At 47.3% G+C, this 24001-nt stretch overlaps 1 protein-coding gene across 5 annotated transcripts; it reads left to right on the top strand.

Moving 5' to 3' along the window:
- Positions 1-4752: 4752 nt before the first annotated feature.
- Positions 4753-22574, top strand: ST6GALNAC1 (ST6 N-acetylgalactosaminide alpha-2,6-sialyltransferase 1). Of its 5 annotated transcripts, XM_085077869.1 has the most exons (12): positions 4753-4970; positions 6658-6749; positions 10431-10546; positions 12288-12349; positions 15331-15967; positions 17560-17728; positions 17922-18093; positions 18428-18566; positions 18932-19035; positions 19592-19681; positions 20876-20975; positions 21369-21610. In XM_085077869.1, exons 5-12 carry the CDS (start codon positions 15527-15529, stop codon positions 21537-21539), a joined length of 1386 nt encoding a protein of 461 aa, XP_084933995.1. In that variant the 5' UTR covers positions 4753-4970; positions 6658-6749; positions 10431-10546; positions 12288-12349; positions 15331-15526; the 3' UTR covers positions 21540-21610. The 5 variants fall into 5 exon arrangements, 3 of the variants coding, with proteins under 3 accessions (XP_084933995.1, XP_084933996.1, XP_084933998.1); XM_085077870.1 differs by lacking the exons at positions 4753-4970; positions 6658-6749 and adding an exon at positions 8432-9067; XM_085077872.1 differs by lacking the exons at positions 4753-4970; positions 6658-6749; positions 10431-10546 and adding an exon at positions 22160-22574 and having other exon boundaries at positions 12005-12349; positions 21369-21485.
- Positions 22575-24001: the final 1427 nt, after the last annotated feature.

Genomic DNA, 24001 nt, shown 5'->3' with positions numbered 1-24001 from the left:
AAATTCCTCACTAACATCCACCAGAGGAGGACAAGCAGGAGTTTCCAGACCAGCTTTGGAGTTAGAACACTAAGAAACACTCCATTCCTTCCTTCCTTCCTCACCCTTCCAGTCCCTCTTAATCACTGCTGCCAGACAGGTGATTAATTTAAAACACTCAGGATTTATTCCCATCAGAATGATGGGAACAAAGTTAAAAAATAATGTAGATAACAATCCATTGTAGATGATATAATTTCCTCTGGAAGGTGAAATAACTCATTCTGAAAGTTATTGTACCTGGTGCCTGTAGGGAATTTGAGCAGTAATCAAGCAGTGAGTGTGGGACACAAGCAGCTCCTATTTTAAGAAAGCAGCTTCACCTTTGCTGCCACTTTTGTTGTTGAATCACATTTTGATACAAGGACTGGATAAAAAGTAACCTCCTCAACATTGAAACATTTTCTACCCGCATTTCTCAGGGAATTTTCTGACCAACGTAACTAAGAGGTAGTGGAAAATACACAGTGGTGTCCTCTACCTTCTGCTTGTGGCAACTAAGTGGTATTTTGGGTTTTTAATTATTTTTCCCTAATATGACTAAATTTTTTTCTCACAAAAGTGGGTGTTCAGAGGGATTTTCGCATGTCCCAGGAATGTCATCTTTCTTGTGAGTCTTCTCCAAATGTCAAATGAAGCAGCAGAGGTTATGAGTTCTGGAAGCAGCACTAGATGATAAGAATTCCTAAAGATCGGCTCAGGATATGGGGATGGAGTGCCAGTGCCATGGATTTGAATCTGACTTTGTGCTAGGACAGGGACAGACCAAAACATGGAAGATCCTGTGGTTTGTTTTGGGTATTTTTAAAAACTTTGAATAGATCTAATCCATATCCAGCTCATCCAGTCATTGGATCCCAGCCAACACTTCTGGAATAGCTGTAAGACACCTTTTTTTTTTTTTTTTTTTAACCTAAAGGGGAAATTCTCCTGTCTGAAATACTTTCTTAATTCCCAAAGTAGGTCAGGAATGCAGCCATTGAGGTATGTGCTGTAGTGAGTCACAATATGCTCAGCTGTTGGGAATGCTCCCATTTGTCAACTGCTAAATTGCACTGGGAACAATAAACACAAAGTGGAAGTATTTCATAGTTTGTTTCATCTTAATTTGTCTCAAAGGAAGGGGATAATTGATTCTGCTTTCCATGAGCAGGCAGTGCCAAACCTGCAGTGGGGATTGCTGTGTTTTCAAGCGTTGAACCAAGTCGTTAGGGATGCTGCTGCAGAGAGAGATGAGACATCCAGCTGACATCCTGGGGAAGCACAAACAGCCCCAACACATCTCCAAAATTGGCAGTGTGACTTGGCCAAGCATGGCAGGGAGGCTGTGAGTCTCCTTCACATGGGCCATGTGCACTCACTGCACCACCACTGCTGTGCCAGTGCTAAATCAAGGGTGAGGGATGATGAATCCTCACAGTGCAGGGACTTTTTCCTCCTCTCCAGTGGTGAAGAGATTGCAGCCTTGGTGCAAGGAACACTTGGAAAGAGATGGTGCTTCCTGGCAATAGAAAGTGGGGTTCTTTTTGGAGGTCTTTGTTACTGCTATCCTGCAATGCCTCACGTTTGCTTACTTAAGGATAAAGATAAGTTACCAAGGGTAACTTAAACGCAGCCCTGCAGTGCTCCCAGTTGAAATAAAGCTCATATCCTGCAAATGTGGGGAAAGGGAACGTGGTGGGAAAGGCAGAGCTGGCGCTGTTTATCCTCTGGATGGTGCTGTTGTGTTGTACAAGCAGCAGAGAGGGCTCGCAGAGCTCCCACTGAACGTTTCAGTTTGCTCCCGGGAGGATTAAGGATGTGCTCAGTCCTTTTCTACTCACAAATCTCTCAAGAATCCTGTATGTTGTGATCCACCTGTTCTCCAGCATTCCTGACACTGGCTAAACTTAACTAATGACTACAGATGAGAAAACTCTTATTTTCTGAGCAATTCCTCCTGGTCAGGATGAGAATTTCTTTTTAACCTCTCATTTAAAACTTCCCTCAATCCCCCAGCTCCCAAGGGTTAAGCTCTGTTTCGCCTGGGGGATGTGTATTAGTTGGCTCAGGGAGTGTGCTGAGCTGGCTTGGAGTCACAGGAAAAAAAGCTCATTTTCAGCCTTGATTAAACTTCAGTGTGAAGGAAGCTGCCATCCCAGAGACCAGGACTTTGGTGTTTGAAAGTTGTTTGCCTTCATAGCTCCAGATAAGATCTGAAATAGGTATTTCCTACTGTAATGTGTGTGACCTTGTTCTAATGGTCTTGGAACTTTACTGTTTAGTTTTGTAGCTCTGTCATAAAGATATACAATCTTTCCAGAGAAGAGGACGTTGTGGATCATTGCCTGTCATTTGTCTTCCTTGTCAACACTGTTATAACCCTCTTAGAAAGAAATCCGGTAGCCTGTGTGGTATTAAAAAAAAATGTTTGCAACTGCCTATGACTCAGTTTGTTCCAGTTCCACTGCTGATAATTGATGGACATACAAATTAATTCAAGATGCTAGTTTTATGGAAATAGGAGGGTGGTAAAGGAGTGGTGAAAGTGTTTCATTTCTAGTAAGATGGTCCCACTGGTTCAGTAACTCTCCTGGAAGGGGCTTCTTTGACTTCATAGTGCCTTCCAGCAGCAGAGGATGGGCTGTCAGCTTCTTTCTGTTTGCAGATACCCCAAATTTTGGTAGCAGATCAGAATTTCTCAGAGAAAGCAGTAGCCTGCTGGCAGTAGCTGTTTCTGACGACCACTGCAAGTCCATGGGGTACAGGTAGAACCCCCTGTGTGACAGCTCTGGTTCAGTTCAGAGCTGTGTCTGGTGTCCCTGGCCAGGCTTGCATCAGTCCCAGGTCCCTGCAGGAGTTGTGGGGAGTTAAGCAAGAGCTAAGGTGTCTGGGATGTGTGCAGGGTGTGACAACAGCATCTGGAGACTGATTGCTCCTATCATGGCGAAAGCAGAGGTCAGCAGGAGTGTCTGACTCTGAGATGTCAGTGGTTCATATGTGAAACAAGTCCTGACTTCAGACGAATAACAGCAGCAGATTCAGGCTTTAAATTCTCATCTTACTGTGACCTGTTTGAACACAGTAGTAGTTCCCCACTGAAGCAAAAGGTCTTTTTAATCCCTCCTGTCACCCTGAATTCCCTTTAGCTGCCACTGTTTATGTAGAACCAGTTCTTTCGTGTCAGCAAGGATCACTGAAATATCCATCTGTTTCTCTTTGGAAGAGAAACATAGCCCAACAGCTAATGGAGATGATTGACCTTTGGAGGGAAGAGGGACTTAGTGAAGGTGTGACTGGAGGGATAAACCAGACTGCCTGGGGAAACAGATTTGCAAGGAGATGGAATGACTGACTGCCCAGGCTTGTCCTAGCATCTGACTCTTTACAAAAAGTTAGAGCTAAAATTGAAGACTTACAGTTTCTGGATACTTCCAAAATGTGGTCTGAGTGGCTGGGAGGGAGATTCACACCGGCTGATTTCTGAACTTTCTGTTTGTTTTGGCTCTTTGTCAGAAGATCTCCTCTCTGTGTGCTTGCATACTTCAGTTTTGGAGGGTCTGAGTAGATATTGTCTGTTCCTCTTCCACGCTCTTCACTCTGTTTGTTTTTCCACTGTGATGTGAAGCCTGTGGATGAACTACGCAGAGTGTTATCTGCAAAGCACCAGTAGAAAGACCAGCAGAAACTGAATGGAGAAAATAGAAACCCCAGCTTTCCTCTGCACAGACCATGCTGAAATTTTCACACCCACACACTTAAACCAACTTTGTAGTGGTGAAGTTTGACTTTTGGCATGAGCAAGAAGATTTCTATTTCAGGCAGCACTACATGAAAATGTTAAGTTGGGTTTGCCAATTCTTTCTCCTCTGTGGGTTGTGTTTTTGTCCTGTGGTAAAGGATTCCTGTGCCTCATCTGCTGTCCTTGGGGCAGGAAAGAGCTGCATGACCTTAGTGAAGAAGGGGAGTGCCACTGTGTGTGAAACCTGCGACCTTGAGATAGGAGCAGAGGCATTCTGAATACTTGTTTTTAGTGGGAGGGTTATCTTCTACCTATTTTCAAACTGCCCATGAACAGCCAAGAGTGTTTGGCCTCATTTTTTGTGTGGACCATGACAGTTTCAATAGCCCTGCAGTGGCACTGTTAAATTGGCAGTGCTGTGAGTGGGTTGATGGGATGGTTCCCTAAATTTCCTGAGGAAATTGCATTCTGTCTTATACACCTCCTTTGCTTTTTCAAAACTGCTGACAGCATAGCTGACATGGGAAGTGGGCTCCTCAGGGCAGTGGTCATGGCCCCAGGCTGCCAGAGCTCAAGCAGTGTTTGGACAATGATTTCAGGCACAGGGCAGGATTTTTGGAGCTATCCTGTGCAGGGTCAGGAGTTGCACTTGATGATCCTTGTGGGTTCTGTTGGGTTTGTGTAACCCCTGTGGCTACAGGGGTGGCTTCTGTGAGAAGCTGCCAGAAGTTTCCTCCATGTCCAGCAGAGCCAAAACCAGCTGGCTCCAGGATGGATCTGCTGCTGTCCAGTGCCAACCAATCAGTGCTGGCAGTAACACCTCTGTGATAACATATCTAAGAAGGAATAAAAAGTTATTGCACTGAGGTAATTGCAGTCAGAGAAGAGAGGGATCAGAATATGTGGGAGAAACAACTCTGCAGACACCAAGGTCAGTGGAGAAGGAGGGGCAGGAGGTGCTCCAGGCACCAGAGTGAGATTCCCCTGCAGCCCGTGGTGCAGAGCATGGTGAAACAGCTGTGGCCCTGCAGCCCATGGAGGTTAATGTGGGTGTAGAGATCCACCTGCAGCCCCTGCAGGAACCCACACTGGAGCAGGTGGATGCCTGAGAGAAGGTTGTGAACTTGGGGGAAGCCTGAGCTGGAGCAGGATCCTGGCAGAGACCTGCAGAGCTGTGGAGAGAGGAGCCCATGCTGGAGCAGGTTTCCTGGTAGGACTTGTGACCCTCAGCGTGGGGTCACACTGGGATCACACTGGGGTCACACTGGAGCAGCCTGTTCTTAAAATGTTTGAGGTTCCTCCATGACTAAAGTCTGTCTTTGCAAGCCAGCCAGCTCCTCCTATGGCCTTTTGTGGCAAAGGGTTCCTCCTAAAGGGTGGATTATCCTTGTTTGTACACGGATATACTGCACCCAGGAGTGATCTCCATCGTGCATGACACTTCAGTAATATTTGTACTGACAAGCCCATGATCAGGGGGCTGATGTCCCTGCTCACCTTTTTGCAACAAGAAATGAGTCAGAGAGCCTCAAAATGCTGTGGGCTTTTTCCTGCTTTCTGCACTCATGGTGGCTGATTCAGCTGAGGAAAAGTGACTGTGTCAATGTCTGTGGGAGCACAGACCTAGGGCAGATCTAGGAGCCCAGGACTGATCCACCAGGTTGTCCTGAGGTGGGAGAGCATGTGGTGATGGTAATGGCAGGGTTCTGTCCCAGCAACCTTGGGGTCATCTGCAGGTGGTGTTATCCAAGACCCCTTGCACAAACCTTCTTTCTTTCTCTGAACAAACCTACCAGAAGACAGGAGATCTTTTTCTTTCTTTGTGAGCACAAAATAGGACAAAATTAGCCATGTGTACCTACTTTTGGAGAAAGCTGGCTGGGGTACAGAGAGTGTGCTCCTCAGTCACTTAGTGTGGTTATTTACAGGCATGTTTAAGTGCATGTAGGAAGGGATGGTGTAAGGGTGATGTGCTTGCCAGTTCTGCTCATCTCTTCTGCAGGTATCAATTCCACTTGCCAGTTGCAGTGTTGAAACAAAATTAGATCACCTGGGCTCTGCTTTGGGTCAAACCAGATTAATAGGAAGGTGACCAAGTGTCTGAAGGCATGAATGGGTCTCAGTTTGGCCTGCAGGAAACCCTGGTGAGCACCAAGTCCTTTTAAATGAAGCATGCGCTGATAAATGGAAATTTCTGGTTTACTTGAAGCTGTAAGGCCAGAGCTTGTCAAATTGTGGTATTTAGAGAAGCACAAGGCTGGTTGAATACAGCATTCTACAGGGAACAGTAAACTCAGGGAAGTGGCCTTCTAAGAAAACTGACTTTCAATTAGCTGCAGTCCCTAGACAACTAATTGTTTCACAGGATAACACAAAACCCAAAGACTAACCACATGACAAGAGAGGAAATTTTTTTCCTGGTTACATTAGATAGCAAATCATGGGAAATTCCTCAAGTAAGATGCCACCTATTTCTTCAGAGAGGAAGAGACAAATGTGCATTTTGTAGATGTGAGATAAAGCTAATTCTCAAATCAAATTGTATATGAACTTCCATCCATGAAACAGTGCAGTTATTTCAATGTGTTTGTCGGGTACTTGACATACCAATGTCTTTTTAATAGTTTGGTCTCCTGAACAATGGTGAAATATTTTGAGGGTGGCAAAATAAATAACCTACCTTTGACTTGTGGGCTGCTGGAGCCTGGTGGCTTAAGCTAGCAGGGCTCTGAGGATGTTGTGGTGGAGCCACAAAAAATAAAAGCTGACAGATAAAGCTGAAAGCAAAAAGATACCCATGTAGTTTTGGGCAAAAGCAGAGCTGTTGGCATCATCCTAGTTAAATTCTGATGTGATTAACTTCCTTTACTGCTCTGTCTCCTTTCTGTTTATTTCAGAGACCTTCTGTCTGAAAAAGTGTGTAGTGCTGTAGAATGGCTCCTCATCTTCCTCACTGTCTTTCAGCATCTACTGAAGGACCCACAGTAAGGTAACTTGCAAGTGCTTCAGGGTAAATTACACAAAGTTAGTAAACCCAAGGACTTGTAATTTCTCTGTGATTCTCAGAGCACTTCACCATATGTTAGCACACGTAGTTAAATAACCAGCAGAATAATTTTTCATAGTTCCCATTTTAATACAGAACAATATGTCTTCTGCTCTTTGTTGTTTTATGCATTTAAGATGTTATTTTAGTTAACTGAGCTTGTGTTTACTTACGGTTACAATATCAAGGGGTAAATATGCACTCAGATATTGAGCAAGCTGCTGGGTGGAGTGAAGCAAAGGGGATCAGCAGAGTGTGATATGGTGGTGGAGATTGATTAGGGAGAGGGAGGGAAACCTCAGGCACTGAAAGATAGACAGGACCCAGGGGTTGATAGCTGCAGGTTGACAGAGATTAATACAAGGGCTGGGCAAATTTGACATCATAAACAGCACAGCTTAGGCTGTTTCTGTTGTAGGCCTGATCATTCTCCTTTGATAACTGCAAGTGGGGACACAAGGCTTGAGGTGCAAGCTGCAGAGCTGGGAACAAACACACTCAGTGTGTGTCCTGCCTGACTCCTCCATGGCACATCTTCTGGCAGTACAACTCACGGAGGAGATGATGGATTTCATTGCACATCATTAGTAGAAACAGGCTGGCTCATCCTCTTGGCTCTGGCTGAGACTGCAACAGAGGTGTCCTTCCTGGAATCTTTGAGACAAACCCGGATTAAACAGATGCTAAAGAGGTCCCAGGGAATCAAGAATGTATGGTCCTTCCTGAGCACAAGGGTCTCACATTTCCACTACAATAGCACAGTGCTGCTGTCCTGCCCAGCAATTACTTTGCCTGGGAATTTCCAAGTATGTTGATAGGTGGTGTGCATCTGGCATGGCAAAAAAATTCCCTTTTCTCCATGGCTAACAAAATCTGTCAAATTAACAGGAGGGGGATGGAGATAAGTAGCACCAGGTATTTATCTAAATAAAGGACGACAAGAAACTGTTACAGAGAAGACAATACACAAAAGGAAGAGAAGGGAAGAGAAGCACCTGATTTCCAGCAGCTCCTCACAGGACCCTGTGGCTGTCGTACTCTTGCAGCTAAAAATGTGACTGCTTTTCTCTGATGCTTCTGTCAGTCAGGAACAGAGAGGAAAGCACTATGAGGCCACATTTTCCCAAGTGTAAGACAAGAACAGGATGATTTATACCACTTAAGAAACAGGCTTACGTCTTGCATTCCCTGCAGCATTTTTCACCCCAAAGGATGCCAAATGGCACATTTGTCCTGCCAGAGATGTCAAGAGTGATGGCTTCTGATGTTAAGTTAGTGGGAAGAGTATGAGAAAGACCTTTACCAAGAAATATTTCACTTCTGGCTGTAAAATTAGTAGATGCCCACAGAGATGCGATTCTGTAATTCACACCTGTGCAGGGCCTGAATTTTGCTGCCAGATGTGACATGCTGAGATAATATGCCTGCATTTTTTTTTGCCAGGGGTATGGAGAGGAATTTGGGCCTTGTGATTATTCTGTTCCTTTCTCTGGAGCAGTGGAGAGTCCTGGAATGCTCCTGTTCCTGGCAGCTGTCAGGGACAGGACCTGGAGAGGCTGCTTTTCTGATGGGATGCCAGCTAGCCATGAGTTTAATAAATTACCTCTTCACCTGTCTGCAGTGCTGCCCTGCTCCTTGGGGGACCAGCTCTCTGAGAGATTCCCAGTCAAGGAACAGAATTTTTTCTTCCTTTCCGTAAAACAAGTTTTAAAGGGGGGGAAAAAAACTCCACAACCCATCTTAGCCCTGAAGTGGTGTCAGTTTGTCTCTCTGTCTGTCAGCTCTGGGGTGATGTGTTAGGCTTCCTGCTGGGATGGCACAGACAAAAGGCTGCTGAGGGAGGCATTTGGATAAAGGATCCCTGGTTCTTTCCAGTCTGTGTAACTCCAGCTGACGCTTCCAGCCATTGTTGCTGGGAGTGTATTTTTCTGTGGTTTTTTAAATTCTCTCAAATGAAGAGGCTCATCAGTCTTCTCAGTATTGTGTGTCTGAGGAAGGAATGCTGGGAGCAGAGCATTTCAGTGGGATGAGATGAATGTGAAGAGCTCGAGGAGCAGAAGGGCTGTGTGATGGCAGACTTGGTCTGCTCCACTCTGTTCAGAGAGGTTAATTACCACCCAGAGCTGTGGTCACAAGGAACAGCTCAATAGCTGAATCCTCACTGTGCCTGTGGAAAGAACTAAAACAAGTTCCAGCAACCAGAGGCTGTAATAGGACCAGATTCAGAGCACTTACACCCCATCTCCCAGTGACTGCTCCAGGTAAGGATATTCCATGGTGTGTGGGCACTGCCTGGAGGAACCTGCCCAGGGTCCCATTACCCTGTGGGAGAGGGGGAAATATTCTAGGTTGGCCCCCTGTCATCTGCTGTCACAACACAGATCCATGGCAGTTTCTTTTCAGGGGCATGAGCTGGGTGGGGCTGGACACCAAACACACAAATCAACACTGATGAAAACATGACAGGGTTTGCAATCTCTGTGGCTCTGCTGTGTGGACACTGAGCAGCTGCTTGCTCATTCCACCATCAAAACCACTGTGTGCTTCCTCTCAGGGCATTTCAGCCCAAGGAGAGCACAGAGCAGTTGGCTCACTAAGCTATTCCCTCACTCCTGGCACAGTTTTCTGGGGCTTTGCTCTGTGACAGAATTCTGGGTATTCTTGAAAGTGCCACTGTAGAAGATCCAGGGGCTTTGCCTCAACAAATGCTGTTGTCTCTGGCTGCTTATTCAGGTTTTGAGAGAAGGTTTGGTGCAAAAGGGAAGGGACTAGCTAGAAAATGGCCAGTGAGTATGGAATTATGGCAAGCTTGGCAGTTTCTGGGCTATCAGTTTTATTTGGAGAAAGCAAGACTTTAAACAGCTGTGCAGAGTTTGCTTTTGTAATTTCTTCCCCCCACAGATTCCCAGCCTGAAAGCATTTGCTTCTGAAGATGATTGCTGAACAGGGAGAGGAAAACAAGAACCTAAGCTTGCCAAGCCAAGCCTTTGCTAGCCCCCAGGCATGACCACTGAGCAGTTACATGCTGCAGACAATGTCACTCTTTTTCTCCCCCACCTATAACTCAGTTCTTGTATTATCAAATAACAATGTGAACATGTCCAAACACCCCCAGCTTCTTTAGCAGTTTTATTCCACTAGCTTCCAGACAAATACTGGTTTTGGTAGGTTGTAGCCATCACTGAAAGACAAGTTTATCCTGCAGCAAAGCCGGATCAATTGTAGAACAGTTCTGTTCTTAATGCACATCTTGGGATATTCTGTTCTGTAGATCACAGACATGGGAGAGTGGAAAGCACACAAGGCACAGGCAAATAAAGAAAATTTGATACCCAGCCCCGTGAAGAATGTGCACACAGATGAGTTAATGGGATAGTTCAAATGCCAGCTGACACACTCAACACACAGTGTATGATCTAATGACAATCAAGTTTGTGAATAAAAAGAAAAAAAACTAAACAGACAAATCTGCCTTTTATATGTCCAGGATGTAATTAAGGATGTAATTGAGTGGGTGTGGAATTAAATGGACTGTTGGAGATCAAAAAGGGCTGACAGATAACCATCTTCACTTGATGATCCCAGGTGCAATTTCCTTCAAAAAATGTCATCTTGTTTTTACAGTACTGAAGAATGGAAGAACTTCACTGTGGGCACTGATGTTGGTAACTGGACACACCAGTAGTGCTGGGCTTGGAGTCTCTACACCATTTTAGAAGCAGCATCTCCTGGGGTTGCAGGTAGGACTGCAGAGAAACATGCATTTGCAAAAGGATGCTGTGGCCCTTGAGAGGCCAAGCCGTGTGCTAAGTGCAGTCTTTGCTTTGTATTTCCCTACCTGTGGGCTGGGAGCCCTGTGTACACCAAGAATCTTACTTCTTATGTAGCTTTGTAAGGGACCAGCTCTGCTCTTGGCCTCAGTTTTCACCAGGTAATCCCTGGAGTGTTCCAACACATCCCCATTTCCCAATCTGACCTCATGTTTGAGCAAACCAGCCTGGTGCCTCGGTTCTGACAGACTGATCTCAGCAGTGGGGGTGGATGATGATGAAATGATGCTCTGAGGAAGTGAAAGTCACTACTCTGACAGGGGGGTTTAGGTTTTCTTTTCTTACACCAAGAAGGTGAAAAGCTGTGTTTTACATAGCAAGCCTGCTTTTGGCTAATGTGCTTGCCAGAGATTTGGAAATCCCCCCAAGCACAATCCTTCCTGAACAGAGAGTGCTACAGACGAGTTCTCCACAGTCATCAGCGCAGTTCCATAAAAGCCAAGAAATCCATATTTTTCTGTTTGCAGGAATTTTGCTATCCCGTGTGGCTCTTGGTTTTGCAGTAATGTTGCATGGAGGAGGTTGAAGGAAAATGTTTCCTGCCTCCAGAATTTCCCTTTGGGACTCTATTAACAAAAAAAAGTCTTGTCGTTGTGAAACCTGTTGACTGGTTTTCCTGTGACATAAAACAGGCACCTTCAGTTCTCTGGGTATTCAGTAACAGTGTGAGTGCTTCTGAGATTTGAGATACTGTCAGCAAAAGCTTTTTTTATATCTGAGCTCCATTTTTTTATAAAAGCTGTGCAAAAGCAGCCTATACATAAGAAGCAATATGCCCATCTCCCCTTGAACTGTCAGGTTTAGTATCTAACAACTTAAAAAGCTAAAATCACCTTTTGCTGTAAAACTACATCTCTGGCAGAGATAAAAATCAGGCTGTGGTATCCATCTCTGCAAATCTTTCTGTCTGCCAGTGGGGTGATGTACTCTGGCTGGCAAAGACTGATTTCACATTGACTTGGAATTTTAATAACACAAACTCCTCTTTTCTGTAGTAAATTTGCACCAACTTTTGCTTTGATTTCTTTCAAAGCATCCACAAGGTAAAATGGATGTGTATCTAGCCATCAGCTTTTGGGGGACAAAGATTGCTTCTGGACTGGAGCTGCAAGCAGTTACTGCATGAAGAATATATGTTTATGGATATGTCTCAAATTTTGGGCAGGGGGTGGTATCAAAGGTTCTTGGATTGTAACTGCGGCGACTTCTGTAATTCCCATGTGCTCCTAGTGATGCTTCCACAAGATTAGAGATACAGAGTTTCCTTTTTTAGGACAGACCAAACTCATTAAGGCAAACACAGGAAACTTCCATTGTTTTCAGTAAAAATTGTTCCTTTCCCCACTCTTTGTTAAATGAGCTTCTGGTGGTAGACTGGGACACTGGAAAGTGACGGCTTGCCCCAGAAATTGGATCTGTGTGCAGAGTGTCTGGGAATGCTGGGAGACACGGTGTGCATGTTGTTATAGGGAAATGCAGAGGGAAGACCAGCCCAGTCCTTCCCCACACCTTGGTGAGGCAGTGCCTGGCAGTGCCCCTGGGCAGCAGCAGCAGCACCTCTGACACTCACGGGTGTCTCGCCATGCAGTGCTCCAGGATAAGGCTCCCTAAAATTGCCAAAGCTCTGATTTGCCTCATTGTTTTAACACAGTTTTGCCTCTTCGTGTACAATTCCAGCTCCTTGTTTGACTTGGTGAAGACAAGGATTTTCAGGTAAGGGACCTGTTCCTTCATGGCATGCACTGTCTGGTTAGGGTGCTTGTGCTCACTCTCTCTGTCTCTCTGTCTTTTTTACCCTGGAACTTGCACTTCTGATCTGAGTTAGGTGACCACTTTACTTTAGCAGAGCACAGTGTTGGAAGATGCACTGTCAAAAACCTGCTTCTCTTGTCTCACTATTTTCCAGGGCTCCCTTTTGCAGCTGTCTAAAGCAGCTTTTGCTTCACTAATCCTACCTGTTTTCATACTTTGGCACTACATAGTATTTGCTTTTCCTGTTGGCTCCCAGAAGGACCTTATTTAGCCCTAATTCAGATTGCATTGCTGGACAATGAATTTGGTGGGATGCCTTTGAATTTATAGCAAGTTAAGCAGCTAATTCCTAACTCAAATATGCTGCATACTGGGACACCAATTTCATGTAGATATTATATATATAATACAAATGGTCAAGTAAATCCTACAGGAATGGGTGTGGAGGGAATTGCAGTGGAGGGAATTGCAGCATTACTGGCAGGGAGCACTGCTCCTTGCATGAGCCCTGCAGACACCTGAGTCTTTCCCACCACAGGTATAGCTTGTGCATGTGTTGATGCTCTGCAGAGGAACCACCACGCTTCACTCTCCCCACCACTCTCACCTGGTCCCAGCTCTCCCAGTGAGTTTGTCTGGCTTGGCTTGGTTGGTTTGGTTCTCAGCTGGATGGCTGGGCTGGTGCTGTGGGGGCAGGCAGGAGGAGTGAGGCTGGGAACATCTGCATCTCTTCTGGAGCTGACTTAGGTTCAGCTCAGCTCTGGCAGCTTGAGACCAAACTTTGAGGACAGCTATCACCTTGGAGGCTGGAATCTGCACAAGGGAGGGAAAGGAGAGGACGAGGAGGTGTAGAGAAGTGAAGTGACTTGTTCTTGATCCCAGAGCCCATCAGTGGCAGAGCTGGGACAAGAAGTGGCTCTCCATGTCCAGCTGCTTGAAGCCATTTCCTTCTGCTGTAGTTTCAGAGAATGGAAATGCCTGTATTTAAACTCAAGTAAAACACAACAAGATAAGAGCTGTGTGTGATTGTCTGTGTGGCAGTTCTATTTCTGTACCTTGTGTGTCACGTAGAATACACAAAGCAGCATTTTCATGGCTTTTTCCTCTATTTGTCCTTGGGCTTTGTAAAAGGGGAGGAAAATGACAGTAAATGTCATTGAGCTGCTGCAGTTGTTTGCCAGCTGGACTTTAGAGCCTGAAATTCACTGAGCTGCTTTGACCATTTGTCTGGATTTAAAATGCTGGTCAGGAAAGCAAGATCCTGTGTAGGCAAGAGTGCCTGGCCATGTGGGCCTGACTGCAGGGAGCAAGTTTGGGATATGAAAAGCCCTCAGTTTTCCACTTTGGTCTCTGGCACAGCATTATTACACATTTTGAAGTTAAAGTGTAATAGAGTGGGGTGGAATCTTCTTTTTGAGACAAGGCACAGGGAAAGCCTACAGGGGGGGATGGTTTCTCATCCTGTCCTGTTTCATTTATTCTCTGCCCTTTACTTTCAAAGTTTTAAACATAATTTTAAAAATACAACAGAAATTCACCAAGAGATGTCAGATCTGCCTGAGCTGCCTTAGCAAATTTCTCTTTATTTAGGGTGTCCATATAAAATCTTTCCTCCTATTGGGCAGTAAACAGTAACACAAGTTTATATATGAAGCACTATGATAGAAAGCACATGCTGCACACTTGGTTGAAACTGGCTAATGATTATGAGAGAGGGAGAGCTGATAGGCCATTTGCTACAGCCTCTCTTTTTCAGCTTTGCAAAGGTTCATGTATTTATCTGATACGAAATGATTTTTAAAAGCCTCCCTAGTTGGTAATTTCCTGAACACTTTCAGAGTGGTATGACATTCATCAAATTTCAGCAGCAACTGAGCTGCTATCTGCAGCCTGTTATCTGCAGAAGTGTTTTTTTCCCATTTATCACTTCGGAAGCAATCCACAGCATTCCGAAACGTGTGCGTCATGCAAAGGCTGAACAGGAGTGTGGAATCAGACTGCCACAGCCATGCTGGTTTATCCTGAAAAGGTTTGCTGTACATAAAAGCTCAGCTGCAGAAATTGTTCACCTTCCTTTTTCCTGTTCCACCCTCCAGCCATGTGCAGAGAAGAGAGAATGTTTAGGACAAAAACTCACCATTTCGGCTTTGATTTTTTTCTGCTGGGTTTCAGCCCAGTCTTGTTGCAGGTGGCTCTTCTGCTGTTGGCAGATGTGTCCTCCTGTGATAACCTTGTACCTGCCTGTGCCTCTGAATCAGGCAACAGGGCAGCTGCAACATCAGAGGCAAGTGCTAAAAATGTAGAGGTTTTGCATTTTAATAGCTTCAAAGTATTTGCCTTCAAACTGGAGGGCCTGGTGAGTGCTGTGTGATGCCCTTGCATTACCTGACTAAGGGGGAGGAGGAGAGGAAAATGTGCCCTGTGGCCCCAAAAGCTCAAGAGGTGATGTAGGGTAAAGTTTCCCTTCTTCTTAGACTTCCCTTGCTGAATTCTGGAAGATCTTCCTGCTCTGTTGCTGAAGCACAGGGCTCTGCTGGCAGAGGAGAGAGGCAGATGGTGCCTCCATGGCGTGTGCCACGTCCTGAGCCCAGGATCTCCAAACCAACCCTGCAGTGCTCTGGGGACATTGCCAGGGGGCCTGCCCAGTGCATGGCAAAGCTGGGCTCTACTGGTTGGCTGTTCCTGCCAGTGTGAATGTTTCATGTGCCAAGTGCTGAGGAGAGGAGTGTGTGCCTCTGGGATTTGCTTAGTGGGGAGATAAGCAGTATTCAGGCTAGAATGGTGTAGGAAGTTGAATAACACTTTGGCAACGTTCTAAATGAAATTGCTCTAAAGCACAGAGAGAGGCTCAGAGTCAAGAGCACTGGAAATGGGCTGGAGGGTGTTCAGTGCTGAGTGGAAAGTGTGTGTAATGTGTCTGTTTTTTCTTTGATTGCATTCAGGAAATTGAACATTTTCCAACATGCCCCAGAGACACAACAAGTGGACACTCAAGAGCAACAGGGTTTAAACTGTTCTGATAAAGGGAACTTCAGGAGATTTTTAAGGGTGACTTTGGGAGGACACATCACAAAACTCAAACAAGGTGCGGTGGAGAAGATAGCAAGATTGAAAGGAAAGGAGGAGCAGAAGGAAACAATGAAACCAGTTACCAGGGTAAAGGAAGCCAAGGAGAACATGGCTGTGATACCACCACCCGAGCTGGAGGGAATCAAAAAGACAACAGTGAAAACCACCCCTATGGTTCAGGGAAACCAGGGGAAAACAACAGTGAGACCAACTCCACGGGGGGAAGAAGCCAAGGAAAAAACAACAGTGAAACCACTTCCCAGGGAGGAAGGAGGCAAGGACAAGGCAACAGTGAAACCATCCTCTGGGGTGAAGGGAGTGCATGAGAGCAGCACAGCCAAAGACCAAACAAAACCCACAGAGCCTCCTGCTTCAAGGAAAACAGTAAGACCTGTCCCTCAGGCTACTGCAGTGGCACAAAAGATGAAACTGAGCGCTGCTAACTTCACATCTGAGCCACACTGGGATTTTGAGGATGAATACCTGCTGGATAACTCCTCCCCACCCTCGGTAGGTGTGGATGGTCATCAAGAATGGTGCCTCCCCATTGACCTCCTTGTATGCTGGCCCCTGGGCATGTGTGCCCTTTGCAGTCGAGATGATTTCAGAGCTGGTAGGTCACTCGTTGGTATATGCAGATGCTGGTGGGACCCAGACAGGAAGAGCTCTATCTACAACATCTGCATTCATATGAAGACTCAGGTTAAGTAAATTTGAATGTCTCATAATTACTAGTGTCCAGGAACAGGGCCTTCAGGAAAGTAGTAAACTACAGCAAAGTTCTCAGCAAGCAGATGGGACAGGTTGTGGTGTCCCATACTGTCTCTGTCCCCCATCCTTTGCTGGTAACTTTTTGTAAAGCTAACCCAGAGCCATTTTCCCTGGCACCCCTGTTGCTGGAAGACTTGAAACAGGTGGGTCACCTTCTCACATGTTGTGTTTCACTCCCAAATCTGATCTGTAATTCTGCAGAGAGAGGGAGTGACTAGAAGCACTCCCCCCTCCTTAATTTCCTCCATAATCAGTTTTCCCTAGGTCCTCTGATATTGATCCAATTTACCTGTGGAGGCACAAAAAGTACCAAGCCTTGGACAGTACCTGCTTGAGCAGGGAGGGAAATGTCCTTATTTCTGGACATGAAATGTGCTGTGAATGAAATGATGCCACCATGAAACCCTTCTCAATGATGTTCCCAGTGCTCTCCTGTGGTGACAGCCAGAATGAAGGCTCTGTCCTCAGGCTGTGACAGGGTTGTCATCCTCATCCATTGCAGAGAGCCCAGCTCAGCCATGGAGCACTCAGAAAGGTTTTGGAAATGCAGCCATTACTGGGGATTTGAGCTGGGTCCACTTGGTTTCCTATTTTGTCTTTCAGTAGGTGTTTGGGGAAGGTGTCTAAGAAAGCAGAATCCAAATTGCCTCAGCAGAAAAGTCAGTGTAGTGGAGCTGTTTGCTTTCCTTCTGCACACACAGCCTCATCTTGCCAGCTGCAGTGAGACCCCTCTTGTAGGATGAGCTGGCTTGGATTCCCTTCTCAGCTGCATGTTTCACTGATTGATTTATGACATTGAACAAGTTGTTGCACATTTTTTCTTACCCTTAAAGGGAGTGGCAACGGTGATCTGATTTCATATGTGCCTCAGTGTTTCCTCAGGTGCACTTTTAGGACCCTGTGGGGTATGTTGCTAGCAGGGACTGCTTATTATAGCATAGATATATTATTATAGCATATTCTTAATGCTTATAGCCTTATTTGGTACACTTAGGTTAGACCTATTAGAGATGCTAATTTGCATCAACCGAGGAGGCCCAAAGCCAGTAAAATATTTAAGCATCACAGGCCTGTTGTTTTGAAGAAGAAAGTCTCAGAGACTTGGAGTCATCCTGGCTCCCTTGTAGGTGACTTTTTGCCAGCTGTTTATGGATGTTGTGCAGGAACTGTGCTTCATGTTCCTGGTGATGGGGATGCTGAGGGGAATGGATGAGGTACCACTGAGAGTTTTTGTGTTTCTTTCTGGTCCTGTCACACACAGGCACACAAGGCACTCAGGTTTATCACCTCTCTGCTCATCAGCCATTATTATTTCCTTTTTGTTTTTCAAGACCTGCCCTGAATCAGTGAGGGCCAGAGCTGCCCAGTCTGACTGGCTGCGGGATCTTTTCCTGCCCAACATCACACTCTTCATAGACAAGAGACACTTCAGTGACAGTGAATGGCACCGCCTGGAGCATTTTGCACCCCCCTATGGCTTCATGGACCTGAACTACTCATGTGAGTCCCTCAGGGCCTGTCAGGATGGGACCTTCAGACTCCCAACAGGAACCTGATGCTGAATAGCTGGAGGTTTGCAGCATCTCCCCATCAAAGGCGTCAGTCTAGGTGGATCTCATGGTGGAAGCTTTGGTGGTTTCGCTGTGTCCATCCCAAAGGCTTTTGATAACTCTCCACTGTGTTTGCTTCACAGTGGTGAAGGAGGTCATATCCCTGCTGCCCCCAAATCCCCACCAGCAGCTGCTCCTGGCCAACCATGACAGCAGTGTGCCCACATGCATCAGCTGTGCTGTCGTGGGGAATGGAGGAATATTGAATAACTCTGGGATGGGCCAGGAGATTGACTCTCATGACTATGTCTTCAGGTAAGGCAGGCTTCCTTCTCAGGACATGCACAGCTAGCTTATTGTGGCTGCATCACTTCATCTCTTCAAGTATTCCACTCATTCCCAAGTGCCAAAATGACTGATGGCAGGAGATTAAAAAGTCCAAAAGTAATTGGAAAGCTACTAGACATCCAACGCCTATGTTCACAAATGAGCCGTAAAGAGCCATCTCCACAGCAGGGGCTCTCCTGCAGATCAAGATGCCAATCAGAATGGGCCTAGTCCTCCCTTCCTCTTTTGCTGTTGGGAACATGGATGTGAGGGGTTTCAGTGGTCACCTAACTCTGCTCCTCTGTTTGATTTCCTTGGTCAGGGTGAGCGGGGCTGTTATCAAGGGTTACGAAAAAGATGTGGGAACAAAAACCTCCTTTTATGGATTCACAGCCTACTCCCTGGTTTCCTCTCTTCAGCTCTTGGGACACAGAGGGTTCAGCAGCATCCCACAGGAAAAAGTAAGTGAGGTCCCTGCTGTGTGCATGCACAGCTTTGACAGGATGCTCTTTGTCTGTGGCCTTCAGTTCTGCTCTTGCCGTGAGGAGCAAAGGGGCCAAGCCAGCCCTTTAGCATTACCCTCAGTGAGGGAACGTGCACTGCCTTGGCTCAGAGGGAGTGTTTGCAGTGGCAGGTTGTGTCAGCCTCACCCCAGCTTTTTGGCCTGTAGAAGGAGCTGCACATCAGATGTGATCTCCATTCTGCCACTGTGGGCTAGTTGAGAGCTGCAGACCGATGATGTGTGTCCAAGAAACTCAGTGAGCAGAGATGTCTGCTTGCATTTTGTTTTGAAGTGCTGTTCACTAATGCTCACTTGTTTCCTCAGCATGTCAGGTACATTCACTTCCTGGAGGGAGCAAGAGACTATGAGTGGCTAAAGGCTCTTCTGTTCAACAAGGACATCAGGAAAGGATTCTCGAACCTCAGCGGGTAAAACAAGCTATAGCCCCCTCCACCCCTCCAGTGAGGATCTCTTTGTTGTGCCTTTTCCCTCTCCACAATGCTCAGCCCTGCAGAGGCCCAGGCTGGGTAAAGCCTCCCTCTCCTGGCACACTTGCTTGGAGAAGTATCTCATTTGCTCCTCAGCTCTGAGCTCTGCTATGGCCAATACAGCTCCTTCCCAGAGGTAGCTGATTTCAGTGATGTGTGGCCAGAGTTTGGAGAAAGCTTTGTGGCTTTTGGGGGTGAACACATGCTGCTGGCTGGTCTGATGCAGCCTGCTCATGGATGAAGGACTGGTCTTACCAATTTTTGCCTATACAAACACATGCTTTTTATATTCCTGTCTCCTGTTGTTGCCTCTCCTCCCTGATCTCTTCCTCTGCAATGCACACAGGCTATGGAGGCTTTGTCATAATCTGAGAAGTGTTGCAGAATATCTTCACAGTGTTTGTGGTTCTTCTCTTACCACCAAGTGCATCAGGACTGATCCTTTCCAGCTGGGATGAGGTGTGGGAATTTGTCCTGAGTCTCCCTGTTCCCTTAGGCAGAAGCCCCGGCAAAAATTCGATAAAGATTTCACAATGGACAAATACCTGGTGGTTCACCCTGATTTCATCAGATATATGAAAAACAGGTGAGCTGTGTGCCCTAATGGGCTTATTTTTCCTGGCCAGCACTATCCCTATCTGTCTCTGGCCTCTCCTCCCAGCCCCTTCCTTTGTAACCACAGTTCAGCCACCAGCAGCCTGGGGATAAGCTTCAGCAGTGTGAGCTCAGCTGGAACTCTGTGGTGCTGCAGTGGGATGGTAGCAGTGGGTAAACATCCAGAATCTGTGAGCTGGAGAAGCAGCAGCCATCAGACAGTTTGGCTTTCTGCATCCACAGGAGGTCCAGGGCCAATTGCAACTTCAGGTGTAGGAAGTGTGTTGCTAAAGTGCCAGAATAGGTGATCTCTAGTTTAGGACCTGCCTTTCATGTTGCCCATTGCTAAACACCTTGGAGGAAGGCTCTGTAACAGATCTCTCCAGAGATTCCTTCTAGACTCAGGAAGCTGGCTGTGCCCTCAAGCACAATAGGCCCTTCTTCAGCATCCCCTTTGCCTGGCCCAGCTGCTGCTCTTCTGTGGCTCTCCAGCCCTTTCCACAAGCCTGCTGGCCACTGTCACTGTGAGATCTGCCCAGTGTGGGCCACACGTGACCAAGAGATGTAGGAACAGGAGCTCCTGTTGTGTCCTGCTTTGGCTGCCTTTACCCTTCAGTCTCCTTGAGAGCTGCTGCCTTCCCTAAAAGCCAGATGGCCAGCACTCCCTGCCTGCTCTGCCGTCCCCCCTCTGACTTGGGTCCTTTCCAAGGCCAAGAGGACTCCATGCTATTTTTTCCCAGTGTTTACTCCTACTTTCCTAACAGCTCCTGGCAGGTTTTGTGATGCTCCTCTGCACCTTCCCTATGTCTTGTTTCACTCCTGGATGTGGATGGGGAGCAGGATATACCAGGGAGCTTCAAAGCCATTTCTGCACCCCAAGGCAAAGGACAGAGCACAGATTTAAGAGTAGTGAGCTTTAACCTACAAGATACTTTAATCTATCCCCTCTTTATCCCCACTGCCTCAAGGCCTACCATTTCCACAAAGCTGAGGCAGAGCTGGGCTGAGGTTGCAGTGCAGGTGATGGAGAGTTCTGGGCTACTTGTGGCTTCTCTGAAATGCCTCATGTGGTCCCAAGGTGCTGCAAGGAGGGAAGATGCCACATGGGCCACAGGGGGACAAGGTGTGTCTTGCTTGAAACACCACACCCAGCAACTGCTCAGTGCTTTCTTCTCTCCTGCTGCAGGTTTTTAAAATCTAAAAGCCTGGAAAAGCGCTACTGGAGGCTGTACAGACCCACAACAGGGGCCTTCCTGCTGCTGACTGCCCTCCATCTCTGTGACCAGGTAAGGGCAAGGTGATTCTTGCACCCAGAACTGGCTGGAAGTGGGAATAGGGGACAGAGGAGAGCAGGGGTGGCTACTATCAGCCTGGAGAGTATATGGGCTCATGTCAGCTGTGAGCAGATTGAAGATGAGAAGCAACCCCAAAATAGCTCCCATAGAGGTGGTGAAGCCTGCTGTGACCTGGAGCATATGATCTCCTGCGGGGGCAATGAGGGGACAGCAGGATCTCCACAGCCAGTGCTCCCAGTCTGGTCCTTCTGGACATTCATGCAGGGTCACCAGAGGAGCCCCCAGTGGCATCTCTGTCGTGTGCTCACTCCCTGTTTGGGAGCTGTTTCACCTGTTCCCTCCATCCCTGGTAGCCCTGCCCACTGAGCTCTGCATCTTTCCCAGGTCAATGCCTATGGCTACATCACAGAGGGGCACGAGAAGTACTCGGATCACTACTACGACAAGGACCGCAAACGTCTGGTTTTCTACGTTAACCACGACTTCCTCCTGGAGAAGCAGGTGTGGAAAAGGCTTCATGATGAGAATATCATGAAGCTTTACCAGAGATCCTGACGGTGTGAGCCATTGCTTGGGAAATCTCAACAGCACCTCACTGGAAAGAGAAGAGGACCACCAGAGCCAAGGTTAGCTCTGGACTGCCAGGCACATTTCATCTCCACAAAGACATTTCCCTCCTTCAGCACCTCTGTTATTTCACAGCACCTCAACAAATGGGTGAATGCTGCAGACCCAAAGATCAACAAGAAAATGCAGTGTGCCAACAAAGTCCTGTCTGGCTGTGCTGCAGGACTCTTGCTGGTTGTTGTAGGTGTGGGGATTAGGAGAGCAGAATCCAGGATGGATACAGTCCAGTGTCCTTTATTTAATCAAGGTTCTCTCTCTTTGCAAGGAGGTGTTCCTCAGGCTGGGGATACTTCTAGGTGGATCCTCTCCATTAGCAATACCCATTTGGGGTATTGCTAAACAACTATTGTTTAAACAATATTTGATATTGTCTAAACAACTTCCCTGAGGAGCTGGAATGGATGGAGGTGGACACATGGATTCTCTCTCAGGTTGACTTAATTTCTGGGAACTCTGCTGTCTCTCTGCTCCCTGCAGATAAAAAGGATGGACTGGACACTTCCAGGTGACTAAGATGAGAGAGAATGAGCTGCTCTTCTGCTCCCCAGTGTGGCCTTGTTGTGACACTTCCAAAGGAGCATTGCCATCAACTCAAGGGCAGGTAAACTGCTCTCCATGCAGAGACAGACCTGCTGTACCTGGTGTCTCTTGCTCCAGGGCTCCCCTGGCTGCACAAAATGTGAATTTTGTGGCATGGACCTGATGTGCCAAGTCCCTGCATGGCTGGACTTTGTCATGCTTGGATCCCAGCTGTGCCCAGAGCACTGTGTTTGTCCTCTTGCCAGAGGAGGTGGGAGCTCTCCAGGTGCAGGAATGGCTGCTATGTGTCCTTGCTGCTGGCTGAAGTGCCTGTCCCCCATGGTGCTGAGAGGGGCCCAGCTGCAGCCAGCAAACCTGGGTGTGCTGGCCTCCTGGAAAGCAAAATAAATGGCACTACTTTGGCCAAGCTGCTCTTTCATTGCAGCCCTGTGGGTTGTGGTTATTCAGTGCGCCCAGAGCTGATGCTTTAAAAGCTGAGATACATTAGGTGACAAAGCCAGGAAAGGGCAGGACTGAAGGATAATGACACTACCTCCACCTGGGGAAACTCTGCAACTTGTGTGGACACCACTGAGCATCCCCCAGCTGTTCACCTTGCTGCTACAGGACAGGGATCAGCGCTGGCCAAACACCTCCCTGAGCAAGTGAGTGAACACCTGGTGAGTTTGTCCTTGTCCCAGCAACTGCTCTCCAGGTATATCAGATGTTCAAGGCAAATGCATGAAGGGCTGGATGTTTCCCCCAGGGCACCATGCAGGCAAAAAGCCACCTCCAGTGTACCTCCCAGCAGGTGCAGTGCATCTCCCTGGGGTTAACCAGCTGCACACTCACTGGACCTGCTTTGGTTGTGAGTGTTTTTGCATTTCTGCAGTATTTTTGTTGGGGGCAGCAGCGTCTCCAGGGACTCTCTGGGCTCCAAGGAAGGCATTTCAGCTGGGACTGTCAGCAGGGTTTGTCAGGCTTGATTTCCTTTGTCCCTTTTGCCTTGTGCTGCAGAGAGGCCAGGCAGTTTCTCATGTCTCACTGAGCTTGTTTGTGAAGGACAACCCCCCACACTGAGAATCTAAATGCAGAATTCATCTTCTCTGGAGAGGATGTAGCCTGTGCCTGGCTGCTCTGCCCACACAAGCCTGCAGTGTCCAAGGGAGCAGGGAGTTGTCCAAAATGCACTGTGTCGCTGTTGGGAATGATGTAGCCCTGTGGGAACATCAGGTCCATACAGAGCCACAGGCTTTGGAGCAGACCAGAAATCCTTCCTGAGCAGCAAACAGGGAAGCCTGATGGAGGCTGGTCACCCTCTGGAGAAACTCCTGCACGCAGGAGCTCTGGACCTGCTGGGTGTCTCAGCCCCTCGTGGTGGCTGTGCACGGCTGATGTCCCCTGTCCCCAGACCCTGCAGGCTCTCCCTGATGGGCTGTGGGTGGGCAGTGAGGCAGTTTTGTTCCTTTCCTGTCCCTCAGGCCACACCACATTGCTGAGGGTTGCCTAGTGACCAGCTCCACCGGGTATTCTTCCTGCCTGAATAGGGCTTTTCTCTTCCAGAGAAGTTGGAAGAAGTTTCTCTCAGACCTTTCCCTTCCCCCTCCTCCTCTTTTGTTTCCCTCTCCTCTGGGAAGCAGGAAGGGGCAGAGTCCCACTGAGCAAGGATTCCCCAGTGGGTGAGGAGGCTTTGGGGAGGGGCTGGCAGCCCCCAGCCCACACTTCTCCCCGAGGCTTCCCAGAGTCAAAGGAAGGAAACTTCCCAGGAGGCTTTCTCCACCAGCAGAGCATGTTCCCTCCAGGCTTTTTCCTCAACACAGCTGGCAAAATTTGATGTTATCAGGGATAATCTTGGCTGGAGAAGGGCCTGT

This window comes from Lichenostomus cassidix, chromosome 18, assembly GCF_008360975.1.
Source record: "Lichenostomus cassidix isolate B80296 chromosome 18, HeHo_3.0, whole genome shotgun sequence".
Classification (NCBI taxonomy): Eukaryota; Metazoa; Chordata; class Aves; order Passeriformes; family Meliphagidae; genus Lichenostomus; species Lichenostomus cassidix.
Note: the sequence above shows the minus strand (reverse complement) of the source record. Positions and strands in the feature narration are given on the sequence as shown.